At 41.1% G+C, this 17850-nt stretch overlaps 1 protein-coding gene across 1 annotated transcript; it reads left to right on the top strand.

The window, feature by feature from the left end:
* LOC109216826 lies at window positions 818-1687 on the top strand. Its single transcript, XM_019381026.1, has one exon. It carries the CDS (start codon window positions 818-820, stop codon window positions 1685-1687), a length of 870 nt encoding a protein of 289 aa, XP_019236571.1.

The following is a 17850-nucleotide window of genomic DNA, read 5'->3' on the forward strand; positions in this document are numbered from 1 at the left end:
TATATAAACCCCACATCAGCACATTGCCATACCGATGTGGGACTCAAGTCCCATACCTTGAAATTGATCATAACAGAAGTAGAAATACTAATCTTTTATTTTTAGTTCGCTTATGGTGATTAGAATTGAGTGACACAGATTCTATCCTCTCTTTTTAGTTTCTACTTTTATCATCTCTCCACTAATATTTTCTTTGAGTCAACAAAGATATAAATACCTATGTGTAGGAGTGCACTTTAAATCTGACAAAATATAACATTTGAAGTGGAGATTAGAACACTATTTGGTTACTTTAAAAGTGAAGAAGATGAGATAAAATCCTGATTAAAAGTCTATTGAAACTCACTTAAATTTGAACTTAAAAATTTGGGTTAGTCAGCGTTAATACACAGATGGGTTAGTTAGTGAAAATGTCACATGTATATATACTTAACAGTACCCAGTACATAGAATACAGATTCATTTTTCACATTTTATTGGATTCTTCAGCATCTCTCTTTCTCTCTCTACAAGCTTCTTCTGGAAGCTTCAGAATCCTCCATTGAAGGAGGTGTGGAGCTCGATTCTCATCTGAAATCTTGACACGGTATCAGAGTAGAGGTTCTATTGACGACCACGCCTTCTCTCGTTCTATTGTTTCTAATCACTAAGCAATCTAGGGTTTTTCCTTCATTAGTTAGAATTTGGGGAAAAACTAAATCGGACACATGCAGTGACGATTTATTGACAAATAGAAGAAATCTCAACTATACGAGGATCATTCAACTGTTTTCACAAAATTTCTATGGCAATCACAGAGTAGACGGACGAAACAACCATGACAGCGACAACACAGACGGTAATTGATGCTGATAGCCCTCTCTACATACATCCTTCTGATAGTCCGGGTTCCACACTAGTTTTTGTTCCATTCGATGGAATTGGATACTGTTCCTGGAGAAGAAGTGTACTCAGAGCTCTTTCAGTGAAAAACAAGTTAGGTTTCATCAATGGAGATAGTAGAAGACACAATGTAACATCTCCACATTTTCGTCAATGGGAAAGGTGCGACAATATGGTCACCTCCTGGATCTTAAATTCTTTGTCAAAGGACATCACTGACAGTGTCGAATATGTGAATGATTCTGTTGAATTGTGGAAAGAATTGGAGGATCGATATGATCAGACAAACGGAGCTAAACTGTATCAAATTCAGAAAGAGATCAATGATTTGAGTCAGGGCGTGCTTGATATCACTGGCTACTACACAAAAATGAAGAAACTCTGGGAAGAATTAAACACTCTCAGCGTCAAAACTCACTGTAGTTGTGTGTGTACCTATGGGGAGAAGGAAAGTATGCATAAGGCAGAACAAGACAGAAGATTGATACAATTTCGAATGAGACTCAATGAAGTATACACGGTTGTTCGAGGAAGCATACTTATGATGAATCCTTTGACATCTATGGCACAGGCATTTGCTCTTCTGATACAGGAGGAAAAGCAAAGAGAATTTAAGCCAAGAAACCAACTAAATGTTGATTCCACGGCATTGAATGTCAGCCTAGGAGGAAGAAGCTTCAAGACAAACTACTTAGCTGGGACTGGAAATCAAATTACAAATAGTAGACCCCGACCTTTTTGTGACTATTGCAAACGACAAGGTCACACTAAGGACAAGTGCTATAAGCTGCATGGATACCCTTAGGGATTCAATCAAGGACCACAACAGTACAAGCAAAATTCTCAAGGATATAACAACAATATAAGGTTCAACAAAGGAAAGAATGCCATGGCTAATGCAGTCACAAATGTGGAAAGAGGAGAAGAATTGAGTCATCAGGAAGAAAATCAAGGCATGAGCCTCTCAAAGGAGCAGTATGTGCAGATTGTTAACTTGTTGCAGCATTTTCAGATGGGAAATACCGGAGAGAATCCAGCTAGTGCAAACATGTCTAGTAGAGCATCAGTGAACTTTGCAGGTATGATTGCTTGTACATTTCAATTGATTCTGATGATCCATCATGCAAGTGTTTTAGTGCAAAAGCTGACTTATGGATATTAGATTCCGGGGCATCACACCATATGACTTTTAACAAAACTCACCTACAAAACATAGTATGCCTACCATATCCTTTGTTAGTTAAACTTCCAAGTGGTTACAAAGTCAAGGTAACTGAAATTGGAAATGTATTCCTGACACCTAAGATTGTTCTGTATAGAGTCTTGTTCATTCCATCCTTCAAATTTAACCTAGTGTCTATCAGTTCCCTAGCAATACATCTCCAATGCATTGCATCATTCTCTGACACTTCCTGTCTACTGTAGGCCCCTTCACTGAAGAGGCCTCTGGAGATTGGTAAGTTGTATGATGGGTTGTACTTCCTATGTTCTAAGTGCTTGAAGAAAGGTGGTCTCACACCTGAGAAAGATTGTGATATTCCTTGTTATTCTGTTATGCTGATGATGCAAATACTGTACACTGTCTATCCCAATCTTACAATTCATTTCCTATTGTAAATAATTCCATCTGCAACAGTAATAATAAAGACAGTGTTCATGTACCCTTTAGTAAAATGAAAGGAATTCCTACTATCCCTGTAACCTTTTCTACCAAACAACCCTTCATGTGCAACATTTATCCTATGGCCAGACAGTCCAGATTACCTTTTCCCCAGAGAACAACCGAGACCACTGAAATCTTTGAAATACTCCACGTGGATTTGTGGGGCCCCTATCATGTGGCCACACACAATAATTTCAAATACTTTCTTACTCTGGTAGATGATTATAGTAGATCCACTTGGACACCTCTCTTGAGTTGCAAAAGCAATGCCCTACAAGTAATAAAGGCTTTTGTGAGCATGGTGGAAAACCAATTCCAAACCACCATCAAATGTATAAGGTCTGACAATGGTCTAGAGTTCACCAGCAATGAAGCAACCTCTTTCTTTCAATCAAAGGGAATAAACCACCAAAAGACATGTCCTTACACACCACAACAAAATGAAGTGGTGGAAAGAAAACATAAATATCTTCTTGAAGTGGCCAGGGCACTACTTTTTCAATCCAAGTTACCATTGAAATATTGGGGAGAGTGCATACTCACAACAACCTTCCTCATTAATAGACTCCCAACTACTCCTCTAAAGAATAAATATCCTTTTGAACTCTTGTACAAGAAAAAGCCCAATTATTCTCACTTGAGAAGTTTTAGATGCTTGTGTTATCCCACTGTACCAAAGCCTCTCAGAGATAAACTTGAACCAAGAACTACCTCACATGTTTTTTTAGGATAACCTTTTGGTACAAAAGGGGTACAAGGTGCTAAGTCTAGCTACTAAGAAAATACATATCTCTAGATATGTTTCCTTCTATGAGTCAATCTTTCCATTCACTTTCAACTCTACTGTAAACAATATTCCACATGTCTTTCCTAATGCACACTGATAATCCATATGATCACACTGATGCTTGTATCTCCCACAGCATCAGTGACCAGGAGAACACTAACTTCCTAAGTCCTGAAGCATTACCAGCCACTTCTTCACCTATCTCTTCCTCATATGAGACACGGGTTCCAGTAGAACACTTTCAAGACATAACTGCCCCTCAACAGTTACTGGAGGCATCACTGGTTTTTAGAAGGTCTCATAGGGAACATAAATTTCCTTCACATCTAAATGACTATGTTTGCAATATACCAAACCTAAAATCTAATTCTAAATTCTCATTACATGCCATATTTTCCCATAATAACCACATTGCTTTTGATGCCCTACATCCTAATAGTCAGCACATTGTAAAGAACATTTGCAATGATAGAGAACCAACTTCATATGAAGAAGCAGCTATGTACCCTGCTTGGCAGAGTGCCATGACACAGGAATTTGAAGCATTGTATGCTAATAACACATGGGATTTAGTCCCCTTACCTAAAGGAAAACAGGCTATTGGGCGTAGATGGGTGTATAAAGTCAAACATAGAGCAAATGGTAGTGTAGAAAGATACAAAGCAAGGTTAGTGGTTAAGGGGTATACTCAACAAGCTGGTGTAGACTACACAGAGACTTTTTCTCCTGTAGTCAAGATGACCACTATCAGTCTCTCATTGCCATAGCAGCGAAGAAGAAATGGCAAATCTCACAACTGGATGTTAACAATGCATTTCTCCATGGAGATCTGCATGAGGAGGTGTATATGCAAGCTCCTCCAGGCCTTGAGATACAATCTCCAGGTTTAGTTTGCAAGTTGAAAAAGTCTCTTTATGAACTGAAACAGGCAAGAAGACAATTGTATGATAAATTGACTGAAGTCCTGTATTCAAGGGGGTATACACACTCCATAAATGAGTATTCTTTATTCCACAGAAAACATGGTTCTTATATTGTTTTTGTAGCAGTGTATGTAGATGATGTGTTGCTCACAGGGACCGACTCTGAAGAAATCAATCAGCTTAAGGCCTTTCTACATGACAAGTTCAAAATTAAAGACTTAGGACAGTTGCATTATTTCCTGGGATTAGAAATCCTTTACAAATCAGATGGCATCATCATTTCACAAAGAAAATTTGTTTTGGACTTGTTGAAGGAATATGAGTGCCTTCATTCTCCAGCCTTGACTTCTCCTCTGTATCCTACAATAAAGTTGAAAGCAAAAGAGGGGGCTCCATTGTCTGATCCTACCTTCTACAGAAAGCTAGTTGGAAAACTAAACTTCCTCACTAACACTAGATTAGACATAGCATATGGAGTCCAACATCTCAGTCAATTTATGCAAGACCCTAGGGAGCCCCACCTACAGGCAGCCTACTATGTGCTGAGGTACTTAAAGAAGGATCCTACTCTAGGACTATATTTCAGCAATGCAAATGATCTCTCACTAGTTGCCTATTGTGACTCTGATTGGGCAGCCTGCCCAGATTCTAGAAGATCAGTGTCTGGCTATGTTGTGTTCTTAGGTGGCAGCACCATCAGTTGGAAATCCAAGAAGCAAGAAACAATATCCCTCTCTTCAGCAGAAGCAGAATACAGAGCCCTTAGAAAGTCGTTGGGGAACTTGTTTGGCTGTCAAGACTGCTTGAAGAACTTACTGTGTCAATTTGTTTGCCAATACATGTGCACTGTGACAGTCTCTCTGCCCTGCACATTGCTAGGAACCCTGTGTTCCAGTAACGGACTAAGCACATTGAAGTAGATTATCACTTTATGCATACCAAACTTCAGGAAGGACTCATCTCTTTGTACCATATTGGCACTGGCCAGCAACTGGAAGATGTGCTTACGAAAGCTCTCACAGGGATCAAACACTACTCTGTTCTTAGCAAGTTGGGTGTGATTTTCTCACATCCAACGGGGGGGGGGGGGGGAGGGTATTAAGACTGAGTATTTATTTTATCTTTGTAATTGTATAATTGTACTGAGTTGTATAATTGTGTGCTGAGTCAGCATTAGTTAGTATTAGTTAGCGTTAATACACAGATGGGTTAGTTAGTGAAAATGTCACATGTATATTTACTGAACAGTCCCTAGTACATAGAATACAGATTCATTTTTCACATTTTATCGGATTCTTCAGCATCTCTCTTTCTCTCTCTACAAGCTTCTTCTAGAAGCTTAGAATCCTCCATTGAAGGAGGTGTGGAGCTTGATTCTCATCTGAAATCTCGACAAGATACATGTGAGATATATATTAGGTACATGTGTTGCAGAGAAAAATTTTAAACTCGATTTCAACTACGAATATTGACTCCAAACCAGTTCAAATCACCTCCAATACAACAAAAATAACAAACCCAGTAGTTTTCCATAAGTGGAGTCTGGGGAGGGTAAGATGTACGTAGCCTTACCCCTACCCTGGAAGAGCAGAGAGGCTGTTTCCGATAGACCCTCGGCTAGAGAACAACTGAAAAAGAAAATGTAATTGCAACAAGCAGCAGCAATATGAAATAAGATCGAATCCAATCTTTCTCAATTGTAAATTAATCACCTCATCTATGTGGTTTCAATATGTTCTAACCATACCCTTTAAAAATAACTTTTTCGCCTAGGTCTTTTGTTTGTCGTATATCATTGATAACAAATTTTGACTTCAAACTCGTCCTATCATATCCAATCCTTCTCTAGTTTTGTATATTAACTCGTTTATGTGTTTTCGACATACTTCCAACCATACCCATTTATTTGTTTATTTTTGCCTAGATCTGTTGTACGGTGTAGATCATTGACAATTTTATTGGCTATTTTTGGTAATATGACTTAAAGCTCATTGTTGGTAAGCATTGTCTATTTGTAGCTACTCCTGTAGTTTGCTCGTCAACAATATAATTTAATACAATTACTAGCTTGTATAAGTTAATCATTTCAGCGAAGAAATTATATTTTTGTAGTAAGCGACAACGAAGTTTGGAATTGGTCTTAATCAAATACATATCCATAGTAATGGAATTGGTCTTAATCAACGAAGTTTGGAAGTTTGGAATTGGTCTTAATCAATATAATTCCAATTGATTAATTAAGTTTGATCATAAAACAGTTCCGTGAGGCCTAACGCTGTCCAACATTTGAGTAAAATGAGAAAATTACGATAGGTTGATATTAAGGATAAAAATTACCTGATATTTATGAATTATCCATATACAGAAATTGAATTGTATAGCCAATTGCTATTGTTCATCATAATTAATTTGGAGTTGAGTTGTTGTTGATTTATATTGATTAATTGATGTGTGAGGATAAGATCGTACAATATATGTAGAGGGTTCAGCTTCAAAAGAAAAAGAAAGAAGAAATCGAATAACAACGAACTGAGAGGCGACCAAACAAATAGACAATGAAATGCACATGTTCCCATACATATAGTTTTTTCATACAGGAATTATAAGTGTTTTTATAAAAATTCGTAAAAATATGTATATTAAAAGGCATTCATGTTAGTTTAAATCATGATCAGCCTCTGAACGGACAAATAATTTAATGACCAACAACGACGACTTCAGGACCAAACTGATCTTCAGCCTCATTGAAGCTGCCACCAGAGACGTAATTCTCGTCGCCATCATGGTTGGAATCTACATCATCGCCCGCCGGTGTTTTTGGAGTTACGACTGTTGCATTTGCATTTTGGCTTGCCGCCGCTTCGGGGTTTTCTTCCTCATCGGCGAATGTTTTTGTAACAAGGAGAGAGCAAATCATGAGTGTTAGGACAGACAAACCAAGGATTCTTCTTCTATCCATTTCGTTTGTTTTCCTCGAACCCTGTTAATTGGTTCAAAAGTTGAGAACTTTCTTCTTTATTTACTTGCTTTCTTTCTTGCTTTGTCTTGGATCTTTAGCAGATTTCGAATTTATAGAGAAGTTTTACTGAGTGGTTTGAGAAAATTAAGGACTGAATTTGAAAACATGACGATGAGCTTGTTTTAAGGAGTATGTCGCTGCACCAACAAAATTGCTCGTGTGTACGTTAATTTGACGCTTTAAAATATTTACACCATTAATATTAATATAATTTGGAAAAAAATTACACCATACAATATAATTAATTATTTTTACACCATTAATATAGTTTAATGGTTATTGCTGATTTCTAGATTCTTTTTTGAGTTACCAGCCACATTTTGCAGGTATTACATATACATAGCTGGTTTTTAATTGATCTAATCTATCTGTGTATACTATACTATATTAAAAGCTCGAAGGTCCTCAAAAAAATATCATTTATCTTATTTACCTTTTAAAATAGAGTTTACATTAGATAACATATGTTTGACCAAAAAAAATTTATCTTGGCTCAACTAATTAAATTCATATAAATGAAGGCTAACCTTAGTTAATACTAATATTCCAAAGATGAAATTCTCGAAACTATAACAAATAATATGCGGATCTGTCTCAAAAGCTATGAGAATGTGCAATAAATGATATTTAAGAACCCAAACAAAAAATAATATGGCATTAAATAGTGATGAACAACATTAAATGGCATTTATGTAAATAAATGCGAAGGAGTCACCCGAGAAAGGGTGAAATGAATATTCCTTCTAACAATCGAGAATTAGATAGCCCTTTGAATGTCCGAGATATTCTCAGATCTAGTGGACAAAGTATAAGCAAGAATCTTAGTGAAAAGGTTATTTTTGTGTGCTTCTGATGAGACCAGATTCTCTCTTTCTAAAGTCAAATTATATTTTACAAATGAATATCTTATATCATTGTGTCTATTTCTATTTATAGGGAACATGTTCCTAGAAAGCCTAATAGTACAAATGCAAAGAATATTCACTAGAATATTCTCTTTCATGTCCTATATTGAAACTAGCCGTTATAACTCTGTCTAGGGTACTCGACCTCGGCCTCAATTATTGACGACTCCTCAATTTCAATCTTTGTTGACTCTTCGACCACAGCCTTTGTTGTTGATTAGGTCATTTAGACTCGTGGCTGTTTGGGGATGTCTCACCGATCTTTGACTTATTCTAGAGATAGATTTTGACCAATACAATTAGTCCCTCCGCTTATGGAGGTCGGCTTTGTGGGCGGGTTCGATGAACGGGTCATGTTGTTGGTGGTCGAGCTAATCAAGCAGAGTACACGGGTCATGGTTATTATGGCGAGCAGGTGACGTGGCCCTCTGTGAGCTGCATATTTCAAATGCATCAAATTTTCCGAGTGATTTGCTGGAGTTTTGTCGTCCACAGGTTAGGATGATGTCATAATGTCATGCGTTGTTATGACACATTATCCCGATGCGTTGCTTTGTTTCTCGTGTGACCTTTGACTGGGCCTGCCGCTTCAGTTTCGACGCCAATCATGATAACCATTTTCGATTTTGGTGCCATGACCTCTATAATAGAGATCTTCTTAATCCAATTTTGAAGTTTAAACTTTCCAGCGTTTTCAAACGCCCTATATTTTTCTTGCTCTCTTCTTCTCCAGATTTCTTCTCTATTTTCAGTGACCTATACTGTTCTTCATTTCCTCTTGTTTGTTACTTCACTACGTTGAATCATGTCTGACGTATCTTCTAATATTGGCGAGGGGAGCCGTGTTGCTCCCTTGGCAGTGGCATTACCCTCATGTGGGGGGGAGAGTTTCCACCACCGTTGAGAATGAAACTTTCCTGTTGGCGGAAGAATAATCCCACGCAACCCTGATTCCAGATATGATTTTACCAAAACACCAGAGGCCGCACCTGGAGCTTTTCGATCAGTAATGACAATTAAAGGAATTAGCGGAGTTCAAAGCCAAATTTGGCCTTCCCAATCATATTGAGTTGATCCCCGCTGAAGGGGATGCGGTACAGGTCTATCGTCCCTGATATTGCGCTCTCTATGCCTATCTCTTCCAAGTTGGCTATTCTTTTCCTCTCCGTCCGCTTGTCGAGGAACTCTATCGCCACTACAGCATTTGCTCTGCTTAGCTTGCGTCGTACGTTTATTAAATTATAAAGATGCTCACTAAGTTTGCCGAGCTAGCCGGGTCGAATTGACACTGCGACACTTAATACATCTGTTCGTCCCTAGCTTTTATAGGGGAATAACGCTGAACCTCCGCCACCAAGGAGGCAAATGCTTGGTGGTGAAAATGGACGATAAGGCCAGTCGTCAATTCTGGTTCAACTTCTTTTTTGTCAGAACCGAGGACATTGTGGCCAACGTCGACGGCTTTCCTGAAGCTTGAAACTATACTCGTAAGTACCTGGTTTCTCTACTCGTAAGTACCTGATTTCTCTTCTGTGTTAGGCCATGAATTTTGACTTCTCCCTTTTTTCTCTTGTATCCAAGACCTCTCCTCCTCCTTTGGTTGCTCATATTTGTGATTGGGTTGAGCAGCTTCTCCCTCACGTCGTAGGGATCCGTGATTGGCTAAGTTTTTTCAAGAAATTGGGGGCCGTTCTCCCTTCGACTGGTAATTTCCTTTCTTTGATCGTGGACGCTCAATTTTCTATTGTGAATGGATTCGTTTTGCTGACTTGACGCTGTCGTTTCCTCAAGTAGGGGTTCTCGAAAGAGCCGGGAACTAGTGCCCTCTTTCCGATGAGCGGTAACTGCGTCTACAGCTTTGCCTCCTGTGGTAACCACGCCGTCTGTGTCGGTCTCAACCTCAGCGGCCATGGTTCAAAGGCTCGTCTCCATTCCATCTACAACTCTTTCTCCCCAACTTCTCTTGCTAGTTGATGAGGACGACATCTCTCCTAATAATGGTGGGCTGATACCTCGTAAGAGGAGAGCCATGGGCATGAGAGAGAGAGGCCGACGATCGTGGATGTGGGAGGTTGTGGATTTTCCTCCGAGAGACGGCCACAGTACATATTGGAGAGAGCCTCGAGCCCCCCCACTTGGAGGCAGCAATTATGTGCACTGTGAGGGGCATGATCGAGGGCGTGATGCATATTAACGACCCTTCCCTTTTGAGGCGCGATGATGTCTCTCCTTCTAGATTGCGGCGGATGTGCCTTCTTTAACTAATGATAGGGGGAAGGCCATTACCGAGGAGGATGTTGGATCCAACTCCGACATGGATATAGGCGAGTTGAGGATGATTGATGAGGGGCTAACTCAACTCGAAGTGAGGTTAGTAGGGGGTTCAAGGACAATTGCGATTCCGATGGATCGTAACCTTCTTGTGAATACTGAGGAGATAGTCCCCTCCCTTGGTCCTCTTTATTCTGAAATTGAGGGTACGACCCTTGAGACTATGAGTGATAGTGACCTGTCAAATAACATTGCCGGTCTCGCCCTTCGGGCGAGTACATTTTTTGTCTGTCATTTTCTTTATGTTTTGATCTTTTGTAGGCTCTAACTCCTTTTGTTTGTTTTGCAGACGGTCACCCTGGAGATTGAAATCACACGTAGGGAGTTGAGACGTAAAGATATTTCTGTGAAGTTGAAGGATAAATACTTCAAATGCCTTGAGAAATACCGAGATCTCCGGTGCCGGCTCCGTGAAAGTGGCAATGTGCGCCAACTGAGGGAGGACTTGAAGGAAAGAGACGAGGAGCTGGTGCAAGTAGTTGGGAAATATAGCATACGCGAGGGGACATTAAGGAGTAAAGAAGAAAAGCTCGAGATTAGTAGAGGGGTAGAAGCCTAGTGTAGTGATCTCCAAGCTCAGGTAGTCTCGCTGCGAGTCCAGCTTCAGGATTGTCAATTCAGGGCGGAGGCTCTTAGTGGCGAGGTCGCCAAGAAGGTTGAGGAGCTAGAGAAGGCGGAGTCCGTCCGGTCGGAGGCTTTGAGGAAGACAGAGTCCCTTGAGGTGGTGGTTCGAACTCTGCGTTTCGAGCGAGAAAATGACTTATCAACGGCAAGGCTTAAAGAAGAGATGCTCGATGGAAGGATTGAGGAGTTGGATAAAGAGGCCTCTGCTCTTTATGATCGGGTTGCTGCTCTAGAGGCCGAGAAGGCTAAATTACTTGAATGACCTTCTTCATCTGTGGCTTCTGGATTCCCCAACATTCCTTGCCACTTGTACGAAGAGTGGATTCACGCCGAAGCCCGATTAGATGTGCTTCGCGAGTTTCATGTAGCGGGCTCCATTTTTGTTGCGGACTTCGAGGGTGCTCGTGAGGCTTGGTTTCTTGTAGTTATGATCTGATATCCCCTCGTCATGGTTAGGAAGAGGGCGGTAGGGGTGTTATAATCATATCGAGGACGAGGCCTGATATGATTCCATATACCCTCCGGGTGAGAACAGCGAGGGCGCTGGGGTCCGAGACGGTGAGGGTATCGGTGGTCAGGGTGGTGATGCTATTGGAGACCGAGTTGGCGAGGGAACTGAAGGCTACAATGACGGTGGCTAGTAGTTTTCTTTTTAACTATTTTTGTGTATTTTCCCGGCGTCTTTAAGAGCCTTTTGTAAAAAACTTTTTAAGTATGAAATATCAAAGTCGTTCCTTGTATCTTCTTCTATTCTTTTGGTTTACTTTTTTGTACTTTTGTATTTTTGCTTTTGTTGTTTGCTTGTTTCGCTTTTTGTCCTTATTATTTTTGTATTTCAGTTAGCCGTGGCCTTGGAGCCAGATATTCGTGGGTCGTATCAGCCATTTATTTATATAGGTCGAGTACGTTTCTTCGTTGAGTTCTGGCCGAGGGCGATGGGTGTTCTTTGGACTTAGTCGATTTTGAACTTTCGTTAAGTTGCGTTCGAGGGCCGGTATGTGTTTGTTCGAGCAAAGTCGAACATAAACTTTCGTTAGATCGTGGCCGAGGGCCGATAGGTCTTTATTCGAGTGAGGTCGAACATAACCTTTTCGTTAAACCGTGGCCAAAGACTGGTATGTGTTTGTTTGAGCGATTTCGAACGTGACCTTTTCGTTAAACCGTGGCCGATGGCCGGTAGGTATTTGTTCGAGCGAGGTCGAACGTGAACATTTTGTTAAACCGCGCCCGAGGGCCAGTAGGTGTTTATTTGAGTGAGGTCGAACATAACCTTTTCGTTAAATCGCGATCGATGGTTGGTAGGTGTTTGTTCGAGCGAGGCCAAATGTGACCTTTTCGTTAACCCGCCGCTGAGGGACCGTAGGTGTTTATTTGAGCGAGGTCGAACATAACCTTTTCGTTAAATCCCTGCCAAGAGACAATAGGTGTTTGGTCGAGCGAGGTTGAACATGACCTTTTTGTTAAACCGCGACCGAGGGCCGGTAAGTGTTTACTCGAGCAAGGTCGAACATAACCTTTTCATTAAACCGCGCCCGAGGGCCGATAGGTGTTTGTTCGAGCAAGGTCGAACATGACCTTTTCGTTAAACCATGGCTGAGGGCCGGTAGGTGTTTATTCGAGCGAGTTCGAACATAACCTTTTTCGCTAAACCGCTGCTAAGGGCTGGTAGGTGTTTATTCGAGAAAGGTCGAACTAACCTTGATACAAAAATGGTGATAAACGTAACTTTCTTATTACTTTGACATTGTTGCTTTGGTTAAACCGCGGAGTTACATACTTGGAGTTACAGATTATGGGTGTTGGCTGGTGTTCCGGTCCCTATCCCAGTCTACCTAGCCCCTTCATTTTTTGACTTGGAGAGTATTGAGGGGTCGAGCAATGAAAATAACAAGTCCGTCCCCCGCGTACTTCAAGTCGTTGTTTTCCCTTCGCCGTCTCATTAAAAAACCTCTTTGAGAAACCTAAATGGGACAAAACTCAAGCAAGGGAAAAAGAGTATGACTTGAGGGACACTTTCTCTTAGAAGTTGAAGTATTTGAGGTGGCTGATGTTCCAATTGATTTGCAGTTGCTTTCCTTCCATTTTTTCTAGTTGGAATGAACCCTTGTTTGCTTTGGCTGTGATTTTGTATGGACCATCCTAGTTTGATCCCAGCTTGCCTTCCCGAGGGTCTTTACTCGCTTGAGATTTGGCTTTCAGCACGTAGTCCCCGATTTTGAGTGGCCGGACCTTTGCTTTCTTGTTGTAATAGCATTCTACTTGTTTTTTAAAAGACCATTCTTATGTACGCCATATCTCTTTGTTCGTCGATTTCGTCGAGTTCCTGTCTTCTGCTCTCATCGTTACTCGTACCGCTTTCATAGCATTACCTTAGGCTGGGTTCTCTAACTTCGACCAATATTATTGCCTCGGTCCCATAGACCAAAGAGTAGGGCGTCCCCCCTATGCTCGTCTTCGGAGTTGTTCGATAGGCCCATAATACTTTTGGTAGAATTTCTGGCCACAGTCCCTTGGTGTGCTCGAGCTTTTTTTTTCATGATGTTTAGTACGGACTTGTTGGAGGACTCTGATTGCCTGTTACCCGCTAGGTGATATGGGGTTGAGAATATTCTCTTGATATGCCATTTTTTGAAGAATTCAGCGGTATTCTTTCCCATGTACTGGGGTCCGTTGTCACAACTGATCTCCTTGGGCAGGCCGAAACGGTAGATGATGTTTCTCCATATAAAGGTGATTACCTTTTGTTGTCGTATTTGGGCGAATGCTCGTGGTTCCACTCATTTCGAGAAATAGTCAGTTAAAACCAAATGAAATCATACATTACCTCGCCCTGCTAGGAGGGGGCTCACGATGTAAATTCCCCATTTGATGAACGGCCCGGGGGAGGTGACTGGGTGGAGGTGTTCTCCTGCTTGGTGAATCATTGTGGCTTACTTTGGCACTATTCGCATTTCCTCACAAAGTCTACGACATCCTTTTTCATAGCGGGCCAATAATATCCAGCCTATATGAGGCGTCTGACTAGTGCTCGATTGCCGGGATGAGCACCGCAATGGCCTACATGGACTTCTTCGAGGACGCGCTGGGTTTGGTTCGGGCCCAAACATTTCGCCAGAGGGCCGCAATAAGTCCTCTTGTACAGGTCGTTATGAAGAAGACTGTATCTGGACGCTTGCATTCTTAGTTTCTTGGCTTCTTTCTTGTCGTCTGGGAGTGTGCCATCCTACAAATAGGCGATAATACAATTGCACCAATCCCAAGTCAAGTTTATTGTTTTTACTTTGATTTGGTCTAGTGATGAGTTAAGGAGGTGGACTGCACTTTTATCACTTGTTGTGATGCCTTTGGTGGCTGCGGCCAATTTGGCAAGGTCGTCCGCTTCGGCATTTTGCGCCCGTGGGATCTGGTCGAGTTGGCATTTGTCAAACTCAGGTAATAGCTTGCAGATCTCGGCTTGGTATTTTTGCAACTTTTTCTCCTTGATTTGGAAAGTCCCTATGACTTGGTTGAATACGAGCTGGGAATCACAGCGGAGTTTCAATCGTTTTGCCCCATACTTGGGTGCCAACCACAATCCTGTAATTGCGGCCTCATGCTCGGCCTCATTCTTAGTCACATTTGGGCACCTTATCGACTGGCAGATCTCTTCCCCTGAAGCGTTGTATGCTCCATCGGTGTACAGGACCCAGAGGTCTTGTGTTTGGAGGGAAGCTTGGACGGCTTTCCTTTTCACTTCATGCATTATTTTTGCACTGAAGTCGGCAACGAAGTCGGCGAGCACCTGTGACTTTATCGACGTTCGCGGTTGGTATGTGATATTGTGCTTTCTTAACTCGATGGCCCACTTGGACGACCTCCCTGATAGATCATGTTTATGCAAAATGCTCCTTAGGGGAAAGGTTGTGATGACCGAGATGGGGTGGCATTGGAAATAGGGTCTCAGATTTTTTGAAGCTACGACCAATTCCAGAGCCAATTTTTTGAGGTGCGGGTACCTCGTCTCGGCATCGACGAGTGTTTTGCTAATGTAATATATGGGAGATTGCATTCCTTTTATTTCGTGGATCAGGACTGCACTTACCGCTACTTCGGAGACGGCTAGATAGACGAGGAGCTACTCCGGGGGGGGGGGGTGGTGAGGGGGGGTGCCACCCTGACATATGGTTGGTGCCATTCTCTGTTGAGTTGCGAAACTCGCTGATCCCTCCCGATGTTGTCTCTTTGTTCTTTTCTGGATTCTGTTTGTACCGAGGTCAGCCGGTGAGTGGGTCTGTTGAGGTCGTCTTTGCCTGCTCGGATCTCAGCATAATAAGCATTGTGGATTTCGCATAAGTGGTTGGAGGATATTTCATCAATCGGCTTAATAGTTTTATGGTTGCCTTGAACTGTCTCTACTCAACCCCTTCTGGAAAGTTGCGACCACCATCCCTTCGGATACGTTTGGAAGAGTCATCCTTACTCTATTGAATCGGGTGAGGAAGTCCTTTAATCCCTCTCCCAAGGATTGCTTGATAGCGAATATGTCATTTACTCTTGCTTCGGGCTTCTTGGCTCTGGCATGGGCAGTTACAAACTTATCGGCCATTTCCTTGAAAGTTTCTATGGAGCAGGCTGGTAGCTGCGAATACCATGCTAATGCCCCTCCTGTAAGGGTTTTGCCAAACTTCTTCAGCAAAATAGAGGATACTTATTCCTTGGCGAGGTCGTTGCCTTTCACGGCGGTGACATATGGATCAGATGATCTTCAGTATTGGTCGTTCTGTCGTGTATCCTGAGGTAAGACAACACTTTGAAGGTCTTTGGTATGGCATGCGGGGCTACATCATCGCTCTACGGCTGCTCTACGAACCGGTTGACGTCCCTTTTTGGCAACAACTTAGGAGCTCCCGGTATCTTGTCAACTCGTTCTTGGTATTCTTTCATATGGTCTCTGAGTGCTTTGTTTTCATTCTCCATTTCTTCCATCCTTTTTAGAACGGCAGCAAGGGCACTATCACATGCACTATTAGTAATATTGTGAGTTATACATGTCGATCAGTTGCACTGCTTGTCCGTTTGTTGTACCATGCAAGCTCTTGCGGTTTCTGTAGCCGTGCCTGGAGCAGGCCTATTAAGTACGCTCACTAGCGTATCGGTTAGCCATGCTTCGAGGAGCTTTTTCACAGCCGGCGGCGCCCCTTCTTCTGCGGACGTGGAAGCTCCTCTTCCGTAGGGTTTTGTTATGCTGCAATTGGGGGGAGGGGGCGAGGGACCTCTCGCGCCCAGGGGAGGTAGTGGGTGTCACGTCTTCGCCTAGGGTTTCACAGCTCTCATTGAGAGCATTCATGAGGTTGCTAGGGAGATCCCCCATTACCTTCGTCCTCTCTCCTTGGTTACCTGCCATATAGGTTTTTGTACGCACAAGGAAAGAAAAAGATCGTGGGCTTTGTGATGCTAGTGACTTGCGTTAGTTGTAGAACTAAAGGAAACTAAAAAAATTAACTAAGAAGTCCCCAAGACGGCGTTAAATTATTTGACCAAAAAATATTTCTCTTAGCTCAACTAATTAAATTTATATAAATGAGGGATAATCTTAGTTAATAATAATATTCCAAAGATGAAATTCTCGGAACTATGACAAATAACATGCGGATCTGTCCCAAAAGCTATGAGAACGTGCAACAATTGATATTTACGAACCCAAACAAAAGCAAGATGGCATTAAATGATGATGAACAACAATAAATGACATTTATGTAAATAAATGCAAAGGAGTCACTCGAGAAATGGTAAAATCAAGGAATATTCCTTCTAACAACGAGAATGATGGATAACCCTTTGAATGTCCGAGATATACTCGGATCTAGTGGAAAAAATTTAAGCAAAAATCTTAGCAAAAAGGTTATTTTTGTGCGCTTGTAATGAGATTAGATTTTCTCTTTCTAAAGTCAAAGTATATTTTACAAATGAATATGCTATGCATCTATCATCGTGTCTCTTTCTATTTATAGGGAACATATTCCTGGAAATCCTAATAGTACAAATGCAGAGAATATTCTCTTTCATATCCTATCTTGAAACTAGCCGTTATAACTCTGTCTAGGGTACTCGACCTCGGTCTCGATTTTTGACGACTCCTCGACTTCAATCTTTTTGACTCTTCGACCACGGCCTTCGTTGTTGATTATATCACTTCGACTCGTGGCTGTTTGGGGATGTCTCACTGATCTTTGACTTATATTCTAGAAATAGATTTTGACCCGTACAACATAGTCATTTTATTAGTTTTTTAGTATTCAACACTTTAAAATCGGTTAAAACTTTGCTTATTAAAGTTTTTCTTATTTGAATTACTATATAGGAAATCCTAATATTTAGGTATTGAAATCAATTAAAATTAACTTATACAAATCAAACAATTTGTTTATAAATTTTTCTATTTTTTTTAGGTACGCACACATTAGGAATGTGCGTATCATAATTTTAAAGCATTTCAAAGTTCCATTCAACATACACTTTTCTCTCAAATTAAATATTTAAACTATTGTATATACATAAAATTGTATAGTTTTTTTTCCTGAAAATGCTTTATATCTGTTTACCCTGGAATCCGGATAACAATTGAATTTATATGGGGTTTTAAGGATCCGTGAACTAAAAGATACAAAAGGTTTAGGTTGAGGAAAATAAAGATAAAAACTCAACAACTGCTGTTAAAGTAAATAATCGCAGAATAT

The sequence above is a fragment of the Nicotiana attenuata genome, chromosome 2 (genome assembly GCF_001879085.1).
Source record: "Nicotiana attenuata strain UT chromosome 2, NIATTr2, whole genome shotgun sequence".
Lineage (NCBI taxonomy): Eukaryota > Viridiplantae > Streptophyta > Magnoliopsida > Solanales > Solanaceae > Nicotiana > Nicotiana attenuata.